The following is a 15,750-nucleotide window of genomic DNA, read 5'->3' on the forward strand; positions in this document are numbered from 1 at the left end:
GACTAGCAAAGTGCACATTTATCCCTTACCAAAGATAGGTTTCTTCAACCAAAAGATAATTCAAACAATGAGAAGAGTTATGAAAAGAGAAAATGACATTAGCAGTAAAGTTTCGTTACTCACATCGTGTGACTGTTTTATTTCAATTTCTTGGTATTGATACAAGTAGCGAATAGATGTGGTTGTTTCTATTCGATACTGATAATCGATACTAGATCTCCCACTGGTAAACGAAGCTCGAGAACAAAGATTCGAGAATGTCAAATGTGGTGACAAAAGTACAATACCACAAAATTTAGATATTACTCGCGTTGGACATCTGTTAATAAATGGGCTTTCACTTTTTAATGCTATGTATAAAGCAGAAATAAAGATTATTATGCTTCTCTCCGTTTTCACCTTCGCCTATCATTACCCAACTCTATGCATAGGCCGGCGGACAGCCTTTCCCAAGGGCCAATTGCGACAATAATAATATATAGTTTATTGACTACATTGTAGGTACCGTACTTGCCTCACCGAGTCCAAGACCGCCCCAGCGGTATCTACTCATCTCACATGTAAGTCCTACCAACTGTCCAGGTGTTTTCAATGTTCTCACATTCCAAGTGATAACGGATCTGGTACGTAGTTTCTTGTTATCACCAGTAGCACATTTAAGTACCTTAACGCTGAGGTGCAATGAAAGGCGCGGTCCTTGTTGACCCAAACGACGGCCGATCTGGTATACGGTGTAAACAATGGTTGTCTTTTTTCATCCTATGTATCTAGGACAGAAAAGCCTGATGGAGCCAATCTCTCTCCAAAGCTGTCGACCACAGTCGAAAACCGGCTTGGTCACAGACTTGTAGAACCAAGTCCTCTCGAATCATGCATCATGGACAGTGACTCCATTGAGGAAGTTCATATGTCCATACTCAGATGCAATGTGAACATTCTAGCCTTTGGTTCTCCCGAATCGGCTTGCAAGGCAGTAGGAGACTGTGGAGGGCGCCGCGGGGGTTGTTAATTCCCTAACAGAATAAGAAATTGTGCCAACTGACCGAAAGACTAGAATTGCACTCAGTTACAAAATCAGACTGATGCATTTCTTGGTCATTTCAATCTTCCTGTACGTTTGGGAGACATAGACCCATGTAGCAGCATTAGAAAGAAAGATGCAAGCTGCAGAAATGAGATGCTTCTGAAGACTTTTGGGCATCTCCTACAGAGATCATGTTACAAATAAGGAAGTGAGAATTAGAATCAGGCATGCCATTGGGCCGTTGAAGATCTTCTCAACACTGTGGAACCCCCCCCGCAAACTGAGATGGTATGAGCAAATAACAAGATCAACAAGACTTTCAAAGATGATCCTACAGGGCACTGAAAGAAAAGAAAATGTATATGTTGAGTGAGTCCATTCAGTATACGGTATCATGTTGTTAAAAATCGAAACAATTGTCTTTATTTAAACTCACAAGAACATCAATAACAAAAGACATACAAAGGAGGAAAAAGAGTGGCTGAACTTATAATAAGATATTTGACGAGGTTAGTAGTGACCAAGGACCTTACAACAACTATATAATAACCTCCTTGGTTGTGACTTATCTGTCAGTCACGAACGCGATCAACCTGCATTTCTCACTCGAGTAATTCGAGTATTCTCACTTCGAATTTATAAATACGCAAGGAATCGAACATGTCGAAACTTTACTGTTGTGACTGTTTGAACTTTTGGCCAAGGCATCCCCCCAGCCAGGCCTGCACGGCGAAGGAGACGAATAGGCCTATATTTTTTTTTATTGGACTGGACTATCACAGTGTTACAATAGATGTGGTAAAAATAATTTACACTCATAATATCTCAAAAATACTTCAAAAATGATTTTTAAAAATTAATTTTTACTAGAATGAGATAGAAATATTTTGAGATTTATTGTAGATAAAATAGTTTTCTTTCGTGCCAAACCACAAAACAAAAAGAGCCTTATTTATTCACCAGTTTCCGGTTCCTTTTCCTTCTTGGCTTCTATTGATATTGGTAGGTGAAATATAGGGTGCGAGTAATATCTGTTGTAATCAAAGGTTATACATCTGATTTATATAAAATGATTTACCTGCATAAGATGTTTATCAAATATATTGTTTTATCTGGTAGAAAGTTTAGAGCTAATGTACCCTTATAGCATTAGACTTCGGCATAACGGCCTCTGTGTCAAGAGTGAAAGAGCTGTGTTTGGACGAAAGTGAAAGTAACGTTTCGCGTGTCAGTAGTCAAGCTACCAAAGAGGAGAATAATTGGGGACTCTTCGGGAGATCCTGACCAGGGATAAAGAGTGTTGAAACTGTGTTTAACCTCTTGGGTTGCGGGTTCAAATTTGAACGGTGAATCTGATGGTTTAGTAGTTTAGATTTCCTGGACGCCTGGTGTGTGTGTGGGGGGGGGGGGGGGGGGCAGGGGCAGGGTCCACCCCATCCCATCCATCAGCTCGGCGCTCGGAAAGCAGACTGAGTGACATGCGACTACATGCAGGGCGTAAACCGGGCTACGATTGGCTGAACCTGTGGGTACTCTAGGAATTCCCGGTTTCGGTCTCACGCCTTTGACTGCCTTCTCACAGCGGGTCGAGTGCTCATAGAAGAAGAAGAAGAAAAGGAGGAGGTGTAGATGGAGGGTGGGAATGAAGAAGGAGGAGGGAAGGATGAAAAGAAGAAGCAGGGGGACGAAGAGGAGGAGGAGAAGAAGAAGAGTCTAGATCTAATTCTAGTACAATAGAATCCTGTTTTAACGAGGACGAGAGGGAGGGGACTAGTGCGAAATGTCCGTTATAGGATGATTCTGTAAAGCCTATAAAGGATCCAGCAATAAATTCAAGGGAAACAATAATGTAGGCCTAATCTATGAGTATGAGTCTGGTGTTCTGTTTATTTCTTTTCGTTATCTCCCCTGATGACACTGATGATGATTTTGTTCAACACGACCTCTTGGTCTTATTTGATCAAAAATCGAATCAGGTTTCTTTCTCTAGCACTAGCTCGGCGTTGGCGATCAGCAGAAAGAAAGGACTCTAGACAAGGGGCTAACTCGCCCGCTGGGTGGTGCATTCCGTCTACTTGCGCACGTCACACATTTGCTCCATCCCATCATCACAGCACTGTGACCTCTCCTTCCCTGCATCGGAGAAATGAGAGGCATGGTAGGCCTAGATAATCTAGACTAGGCTGGCCTATCACACAATCATAATGATAATGCGTTCTCTGCTTGTCTGTGCATGCCATAACCTCCCCACTCATTCGCTCCGGGGTTTTATAACAGTGTCCTTATAACAGACTTCTCGTTATTCCAGGACTCGTTATAAGTGGACTCCACTGTAGTATGTTACAAATTGGGGACTTTTTCGTTTGTTACCATACCTTGGGAAAGAGAGAGACAGGGTGGTTAGAGTTACAGGGAGGGTGTCGTTGAAAGTGCCAAGAGTAGCCTACCGTGCCGTAGGCCTCTTAATGTATTCCTGGGTCACAGGTTCAGCCAATCGTAGCCGGGTTTACGCCCTGCATGTGACTGAATGAAGAGTGAAAAACTGTCACTGACTGTGACTGACTGAATGATTGTCAGATATATAATTACATGAAGCTGCAGCGAGTGCCTTGCACTCCTCTGTGATTGGCCCGAATATAGATGACGTATATCCGCCATCTATTTTTGTCTTTTGATGTCTTCCGCGCTGGTGCCAGTAGATCTAACGGTATTTTTTTCCTTTCCCTCTCGTCTCACACTTAGCTACCAGTTGTCCATTTTCTAGTAAATATTGATGCACTGAACACGAATATCAACTTTATTTCCGTCGCAAATGAATAGTTTTTGAAATATCTGATAGATTCTAGTTCTTAATACTTAATAGGATAAATTTTTACTTTAACTCACTTCAGACGGGTCACACAACAGTTGCGTGCCCCACCGCGACGCTGGCGGCGGGTCTCACAAGCCCTGCGTGACCAACTTTGGAATTTTTTTTGGCCGGCACTATTTCTCCGAACGTTCGGGAAAATAAAGCTGGGCACTATTTCTCCGAACACTCTGAAATCACATCCTTTCTCGCAAATTTCGGATATTATATAGATCTATAATTATAGTATAAGCTTACCAAAGATTGTTCGTATACAATATGGTTCAAGCGGTCCAAAAAATGTCCGCAGTAAATATTTATATAAAGAAATGCTACAATTCCAAACAGTTTTTCGCTACAGATATGGCGTGTTGCCTATGAAGGGTGCTGCTCTTAAACGTAATGTGTTGTGTTCACTCGTGTGCTGTCTAGATCTAGATCTACGGAGGGTTATTGATAACGACACATAGAACTGGCATCTGCGTTTGTCACTGCTGCGACCAATGTACTCAGCCTGTATTCAGTAACAGTTCAAAGTATACAAAAATAGAAACACAGGATCCATTCACTCCAGGGCTCATGAGTCGTTCGTCTCTTTCAGTTTCCCTCATTCATTCAATTCAGGCTCAATTCCCGTGTTCTCTCCCGCGGCTCATCCCTGTCCGCATGACTTTCTTCATACCCCACCCCCTCCCTCCAGGCACACACAAAGAAAATATTCTTTCCTTTGCACCCTGCGAACCATACCATGGACAATAATATAGGCAAAACACTGCCTGAGCTGCATTTCTTTCTTTCGTGAGTTGTGGACCAGGCCAGGGGGTCGGTGTCGTCGTCTTGTCTTGTAGTTGCTGTCGCCTGTGGATACACTCGCACATTCTTCCTTTCACCCGCTCTTTCACTCACACTGTCTCTCCGTCCACAGCTCAGCTCGTCATACGTTCAAAAGTTGCCCACTGGTCATGTTTAGTTAGTGTGTGTGCATGATGTGCATGATGGTGGTGGGTGTGTGGTGGGTGTTACTGAAGGTTGTCTGTAGGCGGGCTTGCCATGCGGTGTTCCTTCCCAGACCAGAGGCCAGAGGCAGAATGAAAGTTGGCGCCGAACTCTCGCAATAAATAGACAAAAAATCACAAGGCCGGAAACCGTTCGGAGAAATAAAGATCGGCACTATTTCTCCGAACGTTCGGAGAAATAGTCACTTCGATTTTTTTTTCGCTCTACAAATCACGCACGGATCGCGAGACCCGCCTCGTACCCTTGTTTGGCCAAGCCTGAGCTACTTAGACTTCGTTTCGTATCTCTGGGGCCGGTAGTTTTTAAGTTATTGAAGGTGAAGGACAGTGACCCCAACTGGGGTTGAACAGACCGGAACTCACGCTTTGTTTTTTTCTATACAGCTGATAGTAATCCGACAGTCGCGTCGTAGTAACGGTCGAAAAAGTCGCATGAACAAGAATCGCATAATTTCGCTGTTTTCAATACTTCTGTGCGTTTTACTAGTTCTAGTGTCTCAGAATATGATGTGTCTAATAGTTAGGATCCTGGATATGTACCCGAACACGGCCCGAGTCGTAGTTCTAGGGCTAGATCTAGCACTAGTACCGGTGTAGCTTTTCGCGCAACGAAATCACAACGTCGTGCCGTACATCTGTCTCATGTAGTTCAGTGTATGGGTCTGAATCAATGCACAGACCAGCTTTTATATTTTCACCAAACACTCGCACATGTATACAAATCAAACTAGAACACTTTGAACTTTTATTTTTGTTGTTGCAGTGAATTTCATTCTACTTGTCAAGTCTCTGGAAATTTTTTGGAAAATCAAATTCATGCCAATTTTTAAAAAATCATACAAATTAAAGTATTGGACTTAGACAACTTTAGTTTTTTGTATTAGATTAAGCTTGAATGTTACTCTACTGTGTCAAAAAATGATTACAATGGGGTAATTCTGAGAGTTGTGGTGATTTATGGAAATACCCCCAAAAACGCCAGTCTTCAACGCTTGTGACTGGTGAAAGGGCCCAGTCGCAAGTGAGTTAACTGTGAAATATTAAATTATGGGTTAAAACAGAGGACCCCAGTGGGGTAACCCCCCGATTGGTCCAAAGCATTTCTATTTCTATTGAGAACAATCACAGTTTGTTGTTTTTGGGTTAGCTGTCTTTGTGTTATTGATTTTGTGCAGGACTGGGCGGTTGGCTGGTGCTCTGGTGTGGTTTGCTTCTTTTTTTCCTTTCAAACATCTATCGTCTTTATCTCCCCTCCTTCTTTTTTGTGTTTGTTACTCTCTTGTAACACGTCTAATCTTATGCACATTTATGACCTTATTGTGTTGCAAGTGCTGTAAAACTCGTACTAATGCTAAACTGATTTTGTGCGAGGGTAAAATAAACGGAATATTATGTAAGACGAAGACCGAGTGCCATGGTAAAACGAACACACTGGTCGCAACCACTCAAAGAATGAGCGACGCTCCTGTCGCAAATTCGCGTCCACGTCTATTGTTACTTTGTTACAGATACGTATAAAGTAAACGAAACAGTGACCACGTCACCTCACATACGATTTGTGCATGAGTTGTCATCATTGCCTTTCTCACCCTGCACCAGGGTATAGGCCACTGACTTTCTCTATCCTGGGCTAGCCTCTTGATGTTATTCCCTGTCTTCCCACTTTTCTGTACATCGATTTCTGTGATTCTTCTCCAGATTCCACGCGGCCTTCCCCTTGATCTCTAACCCTGTGGGTTCTAATCCAAAACTTTCTTTGTTATGCAGCTGCCTGACTTCCTGAGAGTATGTCCAATCCATCGCCACCGCCTTCTTCCTACCATATCTTTGACTGGGATCTGTCTTGTTTTCCTTAACACTTCCACATTGGTGACCCTGTCTGTCCATCTGATCCTCAGTAACTTTCTTAGACACCTGTTCAAGAAAACCTGGATCCTCTTTATATCTGTGATGCGTTCCATGTCTCACATCCATACAACAGGACCAACTTGACATTTGAATTGAAAATCCTCAGCTTTGTTCGAAGTGGGATATCTCTGGTCCTCCAAATCCTATCCAAAGATATGAAAGCAGCCTGTGCTTTTCCAATGCGGGACTTTATTTCTTTATTCCTCCCTCTCTATTATACTCCCAAGATAACAGAAGGATTCAACATTTTCTTCTGCCCTTCCTTCTTTTGTGACCTGCTCCTTTCGTTGTGCATCTGTCCTTAGGACCTTTGACTTTCCGGGGTGGATCCTCAATCCAACAGACTCAGATAGGCTGTTTAATATTGAAGTCTTTGTTTGCATCTGTTCCTGGGTGTGCGACAGAAGCGCCAAGTCGTCTGCACAATCCAGATCGTCCAACCGTGTCCATGGTGTCCACTGCATACCATTTCTATGTCCTCTGGTGGTTTCCTTCATCAGCCAGTCGACTGCCAATATGAAGAGGAACGGTGATAGTAAGCATCCCTGTCTCACACCAGGCTTGATGTCAAAGCTGTCAGTGAGCTGGCCATCATGTACAACCCTGCAACTTGTCCCTTCGTACATGCTGTTGATGAGGTTCACCAACTTCTGTGGGATTCCGTGGTGTCTCATTATCTTCCATAGTGTTGCTCGGTCTATCCTGTCAAAAGCCTTCTCATAGTCAAGGAAGTTGACGATCAGCTGGGAGTTCCACTCCAGGGACTGTTCCACAATAATCCTCAACGTGGCAATCTGATCGGTGGTTGAGCGATTTTTTTCCGGAAACCATTCTGTTCATCCCATAGTCTTGGATCTGTTGCAGTCTTGATTCTCTCCAGAATTCAAAATTTATGACAAAGCGTTGGGCATGGCTGTCTGATGCAGATAAATTGAGCTCTGGGTTGATGACAGAAGTTGGTGATTGCAGCCGTGTTTGACTGGTGACCGTTTTACACAGTTAAATTATATAGAAAAAGCGCAAGGGGGGAATGGAATGTGTCCGTTTGTACAGGTGGCCGTCATGGCTGGTTCGACTGTAATGTTTAAACTAAACATTGAAGATTTGAAAATTGAAACAAATCGCTTATATCGACATGCTTTAGGAAGTGGGTTTGATGTTGATATATGAAAATTTCAATAAATGAAACTATAAAGCCAAAGAGGAAAAAACAAGGGGAGGTCAGTGGTAAAAAGACATCAGTACTTTTTTAAGCTTGTTGCTTCCTTGATTCTCGAAACTAACAAGAGGCAGAGGGGAGGAGGGGTTGGAGTTACGGTTCCAAAGACCGAGCAACGCGAGGCACACACTTCACACTAGCGCAAACTTTGTTGTAGCATCCTTGTTACACCTGTTTATGGCCGCTTCCGTGAAAAATGGAAAGGCGAGGCACTGACTCACTGACTGTAACCCTCTGTTGCACTTGCCAGCGACAGACTGAGAATGGGATGGGGGTGGGGAGATGATGCCCAGCGCACGAGACGCTCACGTCTGGGAGGCACTGTACTGTGTTGGAGACTACACTGTGTAGGCCCTACATGACCTACTAAAGCCTCGTGCGTCGAATAGGCTGCTTGGTGGGTATGCTGACTTAAGGAAGTACTAAGGCGTTGACCGTTAACGTGGCTTTCCCCCCCATTTAAGTTCGTGGGCATAGCCAGGTACCCAGGAAGCATGTCAATAAAGCAGAGTGGGCAGAAAAAAGTTGATAAAAGAGAAATTGTTTAGTGAAGATATTGTAGGAAAAATTTCGTAAATGGAAAATATGTTGATACATTGGCTGTCAATATAAGTGAATTATACTATATTAAAGGGTATTACTCCAAGTAGAATCCTGGATTCTTCAATTTAAAAGGTATTCTTCAAGTCTTTGAAAATAAAATTGAAAAAGATTGAGAAATATTTTTAATGCCTAAAATCTAAAAACGTTGACGTCTCGAAATCAGCTTTTTCTTGTTCAGAGCGTTTTGTCATAAAACATTAATAACAGTCCCACAGTAAACAGTGTTAGGGGACTGCACAGTTCCCGAGTAAGCAGCGAAAGGGAAATGTACTGGCCCCCAGTGGGTGGCCCTAGGGGCTAAAAACGTCCATTGTTTAAGTGCATGGTATCGACACCCAAAGAGACTATGCATTTGCATTGTATGAAGAATGATGTTACGTTTGTACTGTGTGTAGTCAGTGTTGTGTGTTGTAACCACCATAACACATTGCACCCTAAGGGTCTGGACGGGAATGCTAATCCCAAATCTTAACCAAGAGGAGGTAATCCACCGCACAAGCATACAAGAATTTAAAATAATATAGAGTCAAAATGGTGTAACGCAGATAATGAACAAGAAAAGAGCTTAAGAATAGAACTCTGTGCGTGAGACGGATCCTTGCAATATAATGCCATTCTCAAATTCATCTTAATACACGCGTTAACACGGGCACGCACGCACTATTAGCCAATAATACTGTTGAACAGATGTCTTTAGACACTGGTTTAGCTAGTTTATTATAGGCTTACTTGTTATGAAATATGAGGCAATGTTGAATAGTGGGGTTTGTTGTTTTTTTTACTGGAAAGCGGCGGCGTTCATCTAAGACTTAACCCCACCATATTTTTTAAAACAGTTTACTTCTCTGTATTACTTTATTGCATGCTAATAAATTTTTATTTATTATGTCCCCAGTATCAAGAGGCAAGCAGTAGTCCAAACATGGTGAGTGCATTTTAAAAAAATGATTATATTTTAGTTTTTTTGTGTGTGATTTTTCCACATCTTATTCTCGCTTTTCAGCAGATGAATGTCTCTTGTTGATTAAGGTTATTTTTGGTCCTGACTTCCAGGCTGCTAGATCATTTACGTGACATTTTATCTGTAAAAGGAAAGTTGTGACAGTGACAAAAGAACTTGGAGCATTATTTTTTTGTGTGCAGCACTGTAGTAATTGTATCAACTTATGTAACTCTGTTCTTGATTCTCTCTTTTCAGCCTAAACAGATTCAAGAAATTAAAGACTTTCTCCTGACTGCCAGGAGGAAGGATGCTAAATGTAAGTATTGACTTTTTAAAATGTTAAGGGAGTTGTGTATTGGTATGCCTATTTTAAAGGGGGGCGGGGGTGGAAGGAGGCGTTCCAGCGCTCACAAGGTGAAAGCGTGCAAATTTGTCTGTGGGCAGTGTGTGTGTTTGTGAGAGAGGGGGTGGCGAAGAACGAGGGAGGGAGAGACAGACCGACAGACAGAAAAATAGAGGGGGGGGGAGAGAGAGAGTGTTTGTTATTATGATAAGAATAATTGATTCCTATCGATTTCTCTCTTCGTCGGTTCCCAGGCTGACCCGGTGCAATGTAGTCATTATTGTACACATTTTATGACCAGTCCCATCTTCTGAATCCCACCTTCTGTTTCCGTTCTCTCACCTCTTGTTTCCCCATGTACCGTATCCAATTTTCCATATCCCGACTTTAATTCTGTAAGGGCTCTTCCTTTTCCTTCATCTCATGGAACACTTGAAGCAGGCCAAAATATTAAATACACGATATATACGTCACTGACTGAAACTGGCTGACTTATACCGGCAGTGGACGCTCCCCCTAAACGAAGCTTTAGTGACGTGAACGTAGCCTCAGCAGCGCCTGCAAACTGCATTCAGGGCGCCGTGAACGTAGCCACTGCGTTTTTCTATCACATACAGTCATGGTTTACATTTCTATGTTTATGCTGTTGCCAGTGTCTGAATGTTTCTGTTGTTTGTGCAATGATCGAAGTCTCATGACTGCTGTGAGTGTTGCATTTTAAAAAGTATATCAAATGAGGAGGTCGGCGGATGGTTCAATTGTGGAAAGTGCTCATGGATTATGAGGGTTTGCAAGCCTCGCCTCGCCCATCTGCCTCTGAAAATTTTTTACTGACTGGTCATTTGGGTAAACAGTAGGAATGCCCACTAATCTCGCCTGTGAGCAGCAAACAGTATATTTAAAGGAGGGGCTAACAATAATGACAAGTGAATAGAATATATATGACTTGGTTGATAAAATATAGCAGTTGCTGCAATGTTGGATAGGCTGTTGTGTTTGGAAGTGTCGTCATTTAAAAAAAAAAAAAGCAAGGAGAGGAAGTGGGAAGTGCTCAGTTGTTCAAATGGTTGTCTTGGACAAGTGGTCGTGAGAGCAGGTTTGTCTGTATTAAAAACTTCTGGGTTTCTTGGTGTTATAATTCCAGCTTTTCTTTGGTATCAAAGAAACGTAAATGCCTCTCATTTGAAAGCAAAATGTTTTTGATTCAGAAAGCTGAATACATCATACGTTTCTTGCTTGGTGCCCATAATTATTTACCAAAAGCCTCATATTCACCACAACAAACACTTGCATTCAACAAAACTGAAGGCCAGGCCCCACGACTTCTTTGTATCTGAGTTCCATTGTGTCAACTTTCATTCTCTTTTAGATTTTCTGCTAACCAGTATTACATAGTATAGTGACCAAAAATTATTTTGCTCACCTTGTAAAGCAGAGTGAGTGGACTTTGCACCTTTTTTCTGCATCAACAAAAAATATTTAGAACTAGTTCTATGTTTCGCTGTTTATCGTACAGAAAATTTCCATGAGGAAAATTTATTTCACAGTAAAGTTTCCACTAATAAGGGAACTTGTTTAGATTGTTTCTGTATCACACAAGAATACAACTTTGTGACTTGCTTACAATAGTGAGAAATGTTGCTTGTTATTTATTAATGTTTTTCATTGAAAAATACATTTTCTCTAAAATATAGGGCCTAATTGATTTCATTTAATTGTTTCTTGATTTCTAGTACAATTACAGATTTTATTACTTGTACTTGTAATAAACAATGATTGTTACAGTGGTGAATCAGATCGGTAAGGTATACATTTATCTGAGTATTCTTAACTGTTGTGTATGATTAACCTCTCCAGCTGTTAAAATCAAGAAGAACAAGGAGAATGTGAAGTTCAAGGTGCGCTGTAGCCGATACTTGTACACACTGGTCATCCAGGATACAGAGAAGGCAGAAAAACTGAGACAGTCCCTCCCACCAGGTAAACAGCCATTCTCAAAATGTTAGCTTTGTCATAACTCTTGTAGTCTCTCATGCTGACAAGTGTATTTGGTATGCAGTGCTTCCACTCTTCAGTAATTTCTGCCAGTTCCGTACTTGTTCTTCCATCATTATCAACTCCCTCCGTAAAAAGCTGTGACAGCGTAGGACTACCGAAATTCCGTAGCAAAAGATCCGTACTCGCCTTCGTATTGTCTAGGTCTAGTACTAGTATAAGTTACGGATTTTTACGGTAATTTTCTCGGCAATAAGTTAATGTTTTAAAAACCTGCCAGATTGCGCATTTCCTGCAATTGGCCATTATTCCGCTGTGCCCCTTGCATTCATTGCGGGCTTGTCGGCAGTACATTTTTACCTGTGGATTGATCAAAATCTGGCGAACTTTTTGTGGCAATTTCTTCCTTTCTATCATTCATTCTTTCCGTCATAGACAATCTTCGGATTGTTGCCACGGCAGGAAAAGTAAATTGACTTGTAATCTCAGACAGAAAATTACTGTCAGAAAAAAACTTTTTTACAAATGTGTCCAGATCTAGAGAAATGATCGATACAAAGATTCTACGGCACGGGAATGCCATAAGGGTCGCGATGAAAGAAATTTATGCTAAAACCAACCATAAACTACTAAAGTCAAGAATAATTCGAAGTGGTGTTCCGAAGTTGTGACATGCGACATTCAGGTGTGAAATTTAAGGAAAATTACGGTATATGCGGGGTAACTGTATTGTGAACATACATATCTATTCATTATTCCCTGGTTTTCCTTCTATCAATGGTGCGATGACAAATTAATTGAACTATAGTAGCAATGGAAGGGGAAACCTGCTTTCAAACATTGCCATCAATGGAAAAATATATTATGCAGATCTTGGTGAAGAAATCAAACAAGACAAAATGTTGGTGAAAAAATAAATGTTATGGTTTGCAGGCAGTCTCTTGAAACGGGCTCCCAAATGCCATTTTCAACCCTCTAAAAGCACTAAATTTCGATTTCTTCGGAGGCTTCACCCCCTGAACCCCCACCGCGAAGCTGTACCTGGTCCCTGCTGGGGACTCCCGGCAGAATTTTCTTTACTTTTCAGCTTCAGCTGGTGGAAGCACTGGGCTTGCTTGCTACTCTGTCTTTTTGGCCAGAAATGGAAAATATTGCTGGTGCTGTTGTAACGTTCTTTTTTGTTGCCAATTTATTGCTTCTAGCATTTTGTTCCCTGGAATTGGATGATGACAATGAGAGTAGAATTGTTGTTTTGTCCTTTGCTGTGACACATTTTATAATCTACAGACTTTAGAGACTCAACTACATTATGATATTTGTGGATACTGAACCTCTGTTAACACTCCCAGATGGCTGATCTGGACATTGTGCTATCGTTTATGGTTAAGAAGAAACATAAGACCTCTTAAGTTCCTTTAAAAAAATTATTTTCCATTTGAAAGTGTAATTCTGTGGACAGTAAGAATAGAAACGGGGAGACAGTTGCACATGATGTGTGTGGTACTAGATTCAGACCGACCAATGCCTTTTCTTTTGAGTGAAGCATGAGATGAATTATTAGATCTGGACCTGAGGGGCAAATTTGGAATCAAGGGTAAATTGGTAGAGTGCATCTTGCAATTCCATTTCATTTTATTTCTTTTTGAAAAAAATTATGAGTGATTCAGAACAGATGCAGTCTGGGGTGTCTTTCATTTCATGATTTCATTGTAACTTGCTGTGCTCGTTTTGCCTTTAACAAAAGCCACAAGGTTTTACATTTTGGTCAAATTTTAATGCCACCCTTTGGAGTGTTTACTTCCACCATCTGTTAAAAAAAGGGTAAACAGTCATGCGATCAGCTATATCATAAGTGGGTGGTTGTTGGGTGCTCTGTTGTGGTTTGCTCTTTCTTTCCTATCAAACATCTATCGTCCTTATCTCTCCTTCTTTTTGTGTATATTACTCTCTTGTACCACCTCTATTCTTCGGCACTTATTTGACCTTATTGTGTTGCCAGTGCCGTAATAAAACTTTTAAACTAAAAAGCCATTTCATAAAACCGGAAGAGTTTTGGGGTAAAAAATTTTTTTTTTCAGTTTATAGTTTTGCCAAGCCATTGAGCTTTCAGAAAATGTTTCTTTATCATTAACAACCCCTTTGTGACCTAAAAGACATATACAGTAGTCTCCGCCTGAGATCCCGGTGCTCGGGAGCTAGGAAATGCGGGGTCTTAACTGACGAACCCAGGGAAGAATCTATGGTTAACCATGCTAAGGCTCGCAATTGGTAAAATGGTCTCCCTCCGCTTTGAAATGAACGCTTAGTGGGTTTATGACGTATGGCAAGCAAAGAGGGGTTAACCTTGATGACCTATCACAGTGCATAGTGGGATGACGACGTGCCATTTTCACTTATTATCCTATCATGAGTCTCAAGATCTACGCTTATCCAGTTGCCCCTCCCACTTACCTGTCGAAAATTTATAGCTTTCCATCTCTGACCGAGCGGAGCCCCCAACCGCCTTTGTCGTTACAGACACCATTACGTTGTGAACACACCAATTAAAATTCAGTATGTCTCGCCAATTCGGGAGTGGAGACAACTTCTGCAATGGTCAGGGAAGAGTTCACAGTTCAATGTGATCCCGTCTGGAGCGAACGTGTAGGCCCTACCCACCTAGCGAGTGATGTAAGTTTTGGGGGGGGGGGGCTCCGGTGTGAGTGCGATGTTCGGGGAAAACAAACGTGTCTGTCAGTTCACACCCCGGTGTGATCCCGTCTGGGGCAAACATTGTATCGCTTCATCGAGTTTTACGTGTATGTGATCACATTCACAATAGTGGCTAATCTTCAACACGACTGACAGTTTATTGATCTCAACTTTTCACTCTTGGTTGATCGGCTGTCCCGCCCGGGTTTTTGTTCCGCAGATTGTGATCTGAAATGCGAGATCTTAGCCGAATGTAGACCTTCAGAGTGAATCAGACGGGATCTTGGGGGTGACTTTTGTATAGTAAAAATTCTGTTTTCTTAAAACAGCGGGATCTTAGGCGGAGACTACTGTATTCGCTCTTTGTCATTTGTTCTTATACACTGAAGAAGCCAAGATGCTGCTGTGACGTCCGGCGTTCGTTATACCTTGTGAAGCACACAAGAATGACGAGCGTTGTTTGTCATAAGATGCATTCTGCATACTGCTTCCATTAGATGTATTTAACTAAATAAATTGTAGATTCACATTCAGCTATATTTTTTCCGTTCATTTTTTTTCCTTCTAGAGATGGCAGTGTTTACAAACAGTGTCTAAGTCTAATTATAGGCAACTGACCTAAATCTAGGGCTACTTTTTGTCCCAGGGGATCCGAAACTGCCTGATGAAACAAGAACTGACCGTGTTTAATGAAGGCGTTAGTGTTTTAAAAAAGGGATTTTATCATGTTTTCTGGGAATTTGAGACCCACAGTGAAAACTCTAAATTACCCCCCAACTTCATTGAATTTTGCCTTTGAAATTTTGATGAATTAGTGTGTTTCTTTGTGAATAAGAAATGCTTTTGATTTTGCTGTAATGCTCTTTCCTTTTGTTCCTCAGGTTTGGCTGTGAAGGAGCTCAAGTGAACTTTGCTGTTTGGATGACTGTATAAATAAAAGTTAAAAAAAAAAAAAGTGAACAAGGAGTTTCTTGTATAATTTCCTTATTGTTTGTCGCCATGTAGCTGTGTTGTTGGAAGATTTAGTTGTTTAAAAATATAAAAGCCCTGATTGCTAGAGTTGGAAATACGTTTGAAGCTGAGTCTTTGCAATCAACAAAACCAACTGTGTTTGTAATCTTATTTTGTTATAAATGTTTGACACCGCCTTTGACACAGTA

General features: G+C 41.5%; 1 protein-coding gene across 1 annotated transcript; it reads left to right on the plus strand.

Annotated features, from left to right (window-relative positions):
- Window positions 1-1,669: 1,669 nt before the first annotated feature.
- Window positions 1,670-15,547, plus strand: LOC101850566 (60S ribosomal protein L38). The gene is made up of 5 exons (XM_005098745.3): window positions 1,670-1,822; window positions 9,514-9,543; window positions 9,817-9,877; window positions 11,762-11,884; window positions 15,472-15,547. Exons 1-5 carry the CDS (start codon window positions 1,685-1,687, stop codon window positions 15,495-15,497), a joined length of 378 nt encoding a protein of 125 aa, XP_005098802.2. The 5' UTR covers window positions 1,670-1,684; the 3' UTR covers window positions 15,498-15,547.
- Window positions 15,548-15,750: the final 203 nt, after the last annotated feature.

This window comes from Aplysia californica, unplaced genomic scaffold (genome assembly GCF_000002075.1).
Source record: "Aplysia californica isolate F4 #8 unplaced genomic scaffold, AplCal3.0 scaffold00192, whole genome shotgun sequence".
In the NCBI taxonomy this organism is placed as follows: Eukaryota; Metazoa; Mollusca; class Gastropoda; order Aplysiida; family Aplysiidae; genus Aplysia; species Aplysia californica.

Coding starts and splice junctions, on each gene's coding strand:
- LOC101850566 (XM_005098745.3), top strand. CDS start 1,685: ATGTCGAAACTTTACTGTTGTGACTGTTTGAACTTTTGGCCAAGGCAT. Junction 9,544..9,816: donor CAAGCAGTAGTCCAAACATG/GTGAGTGCATTT, acceptor CTCTCTTTTCAG/CCTAAACAGATTCAAGAAAT. Junction 9,878..11,761: donor CAGGAGGAAGGATGCTAAAT/GTAAGTATTGAC, acceptor TAACCTCTCCAG/CTGTTAAAATCAAGAAGAAC.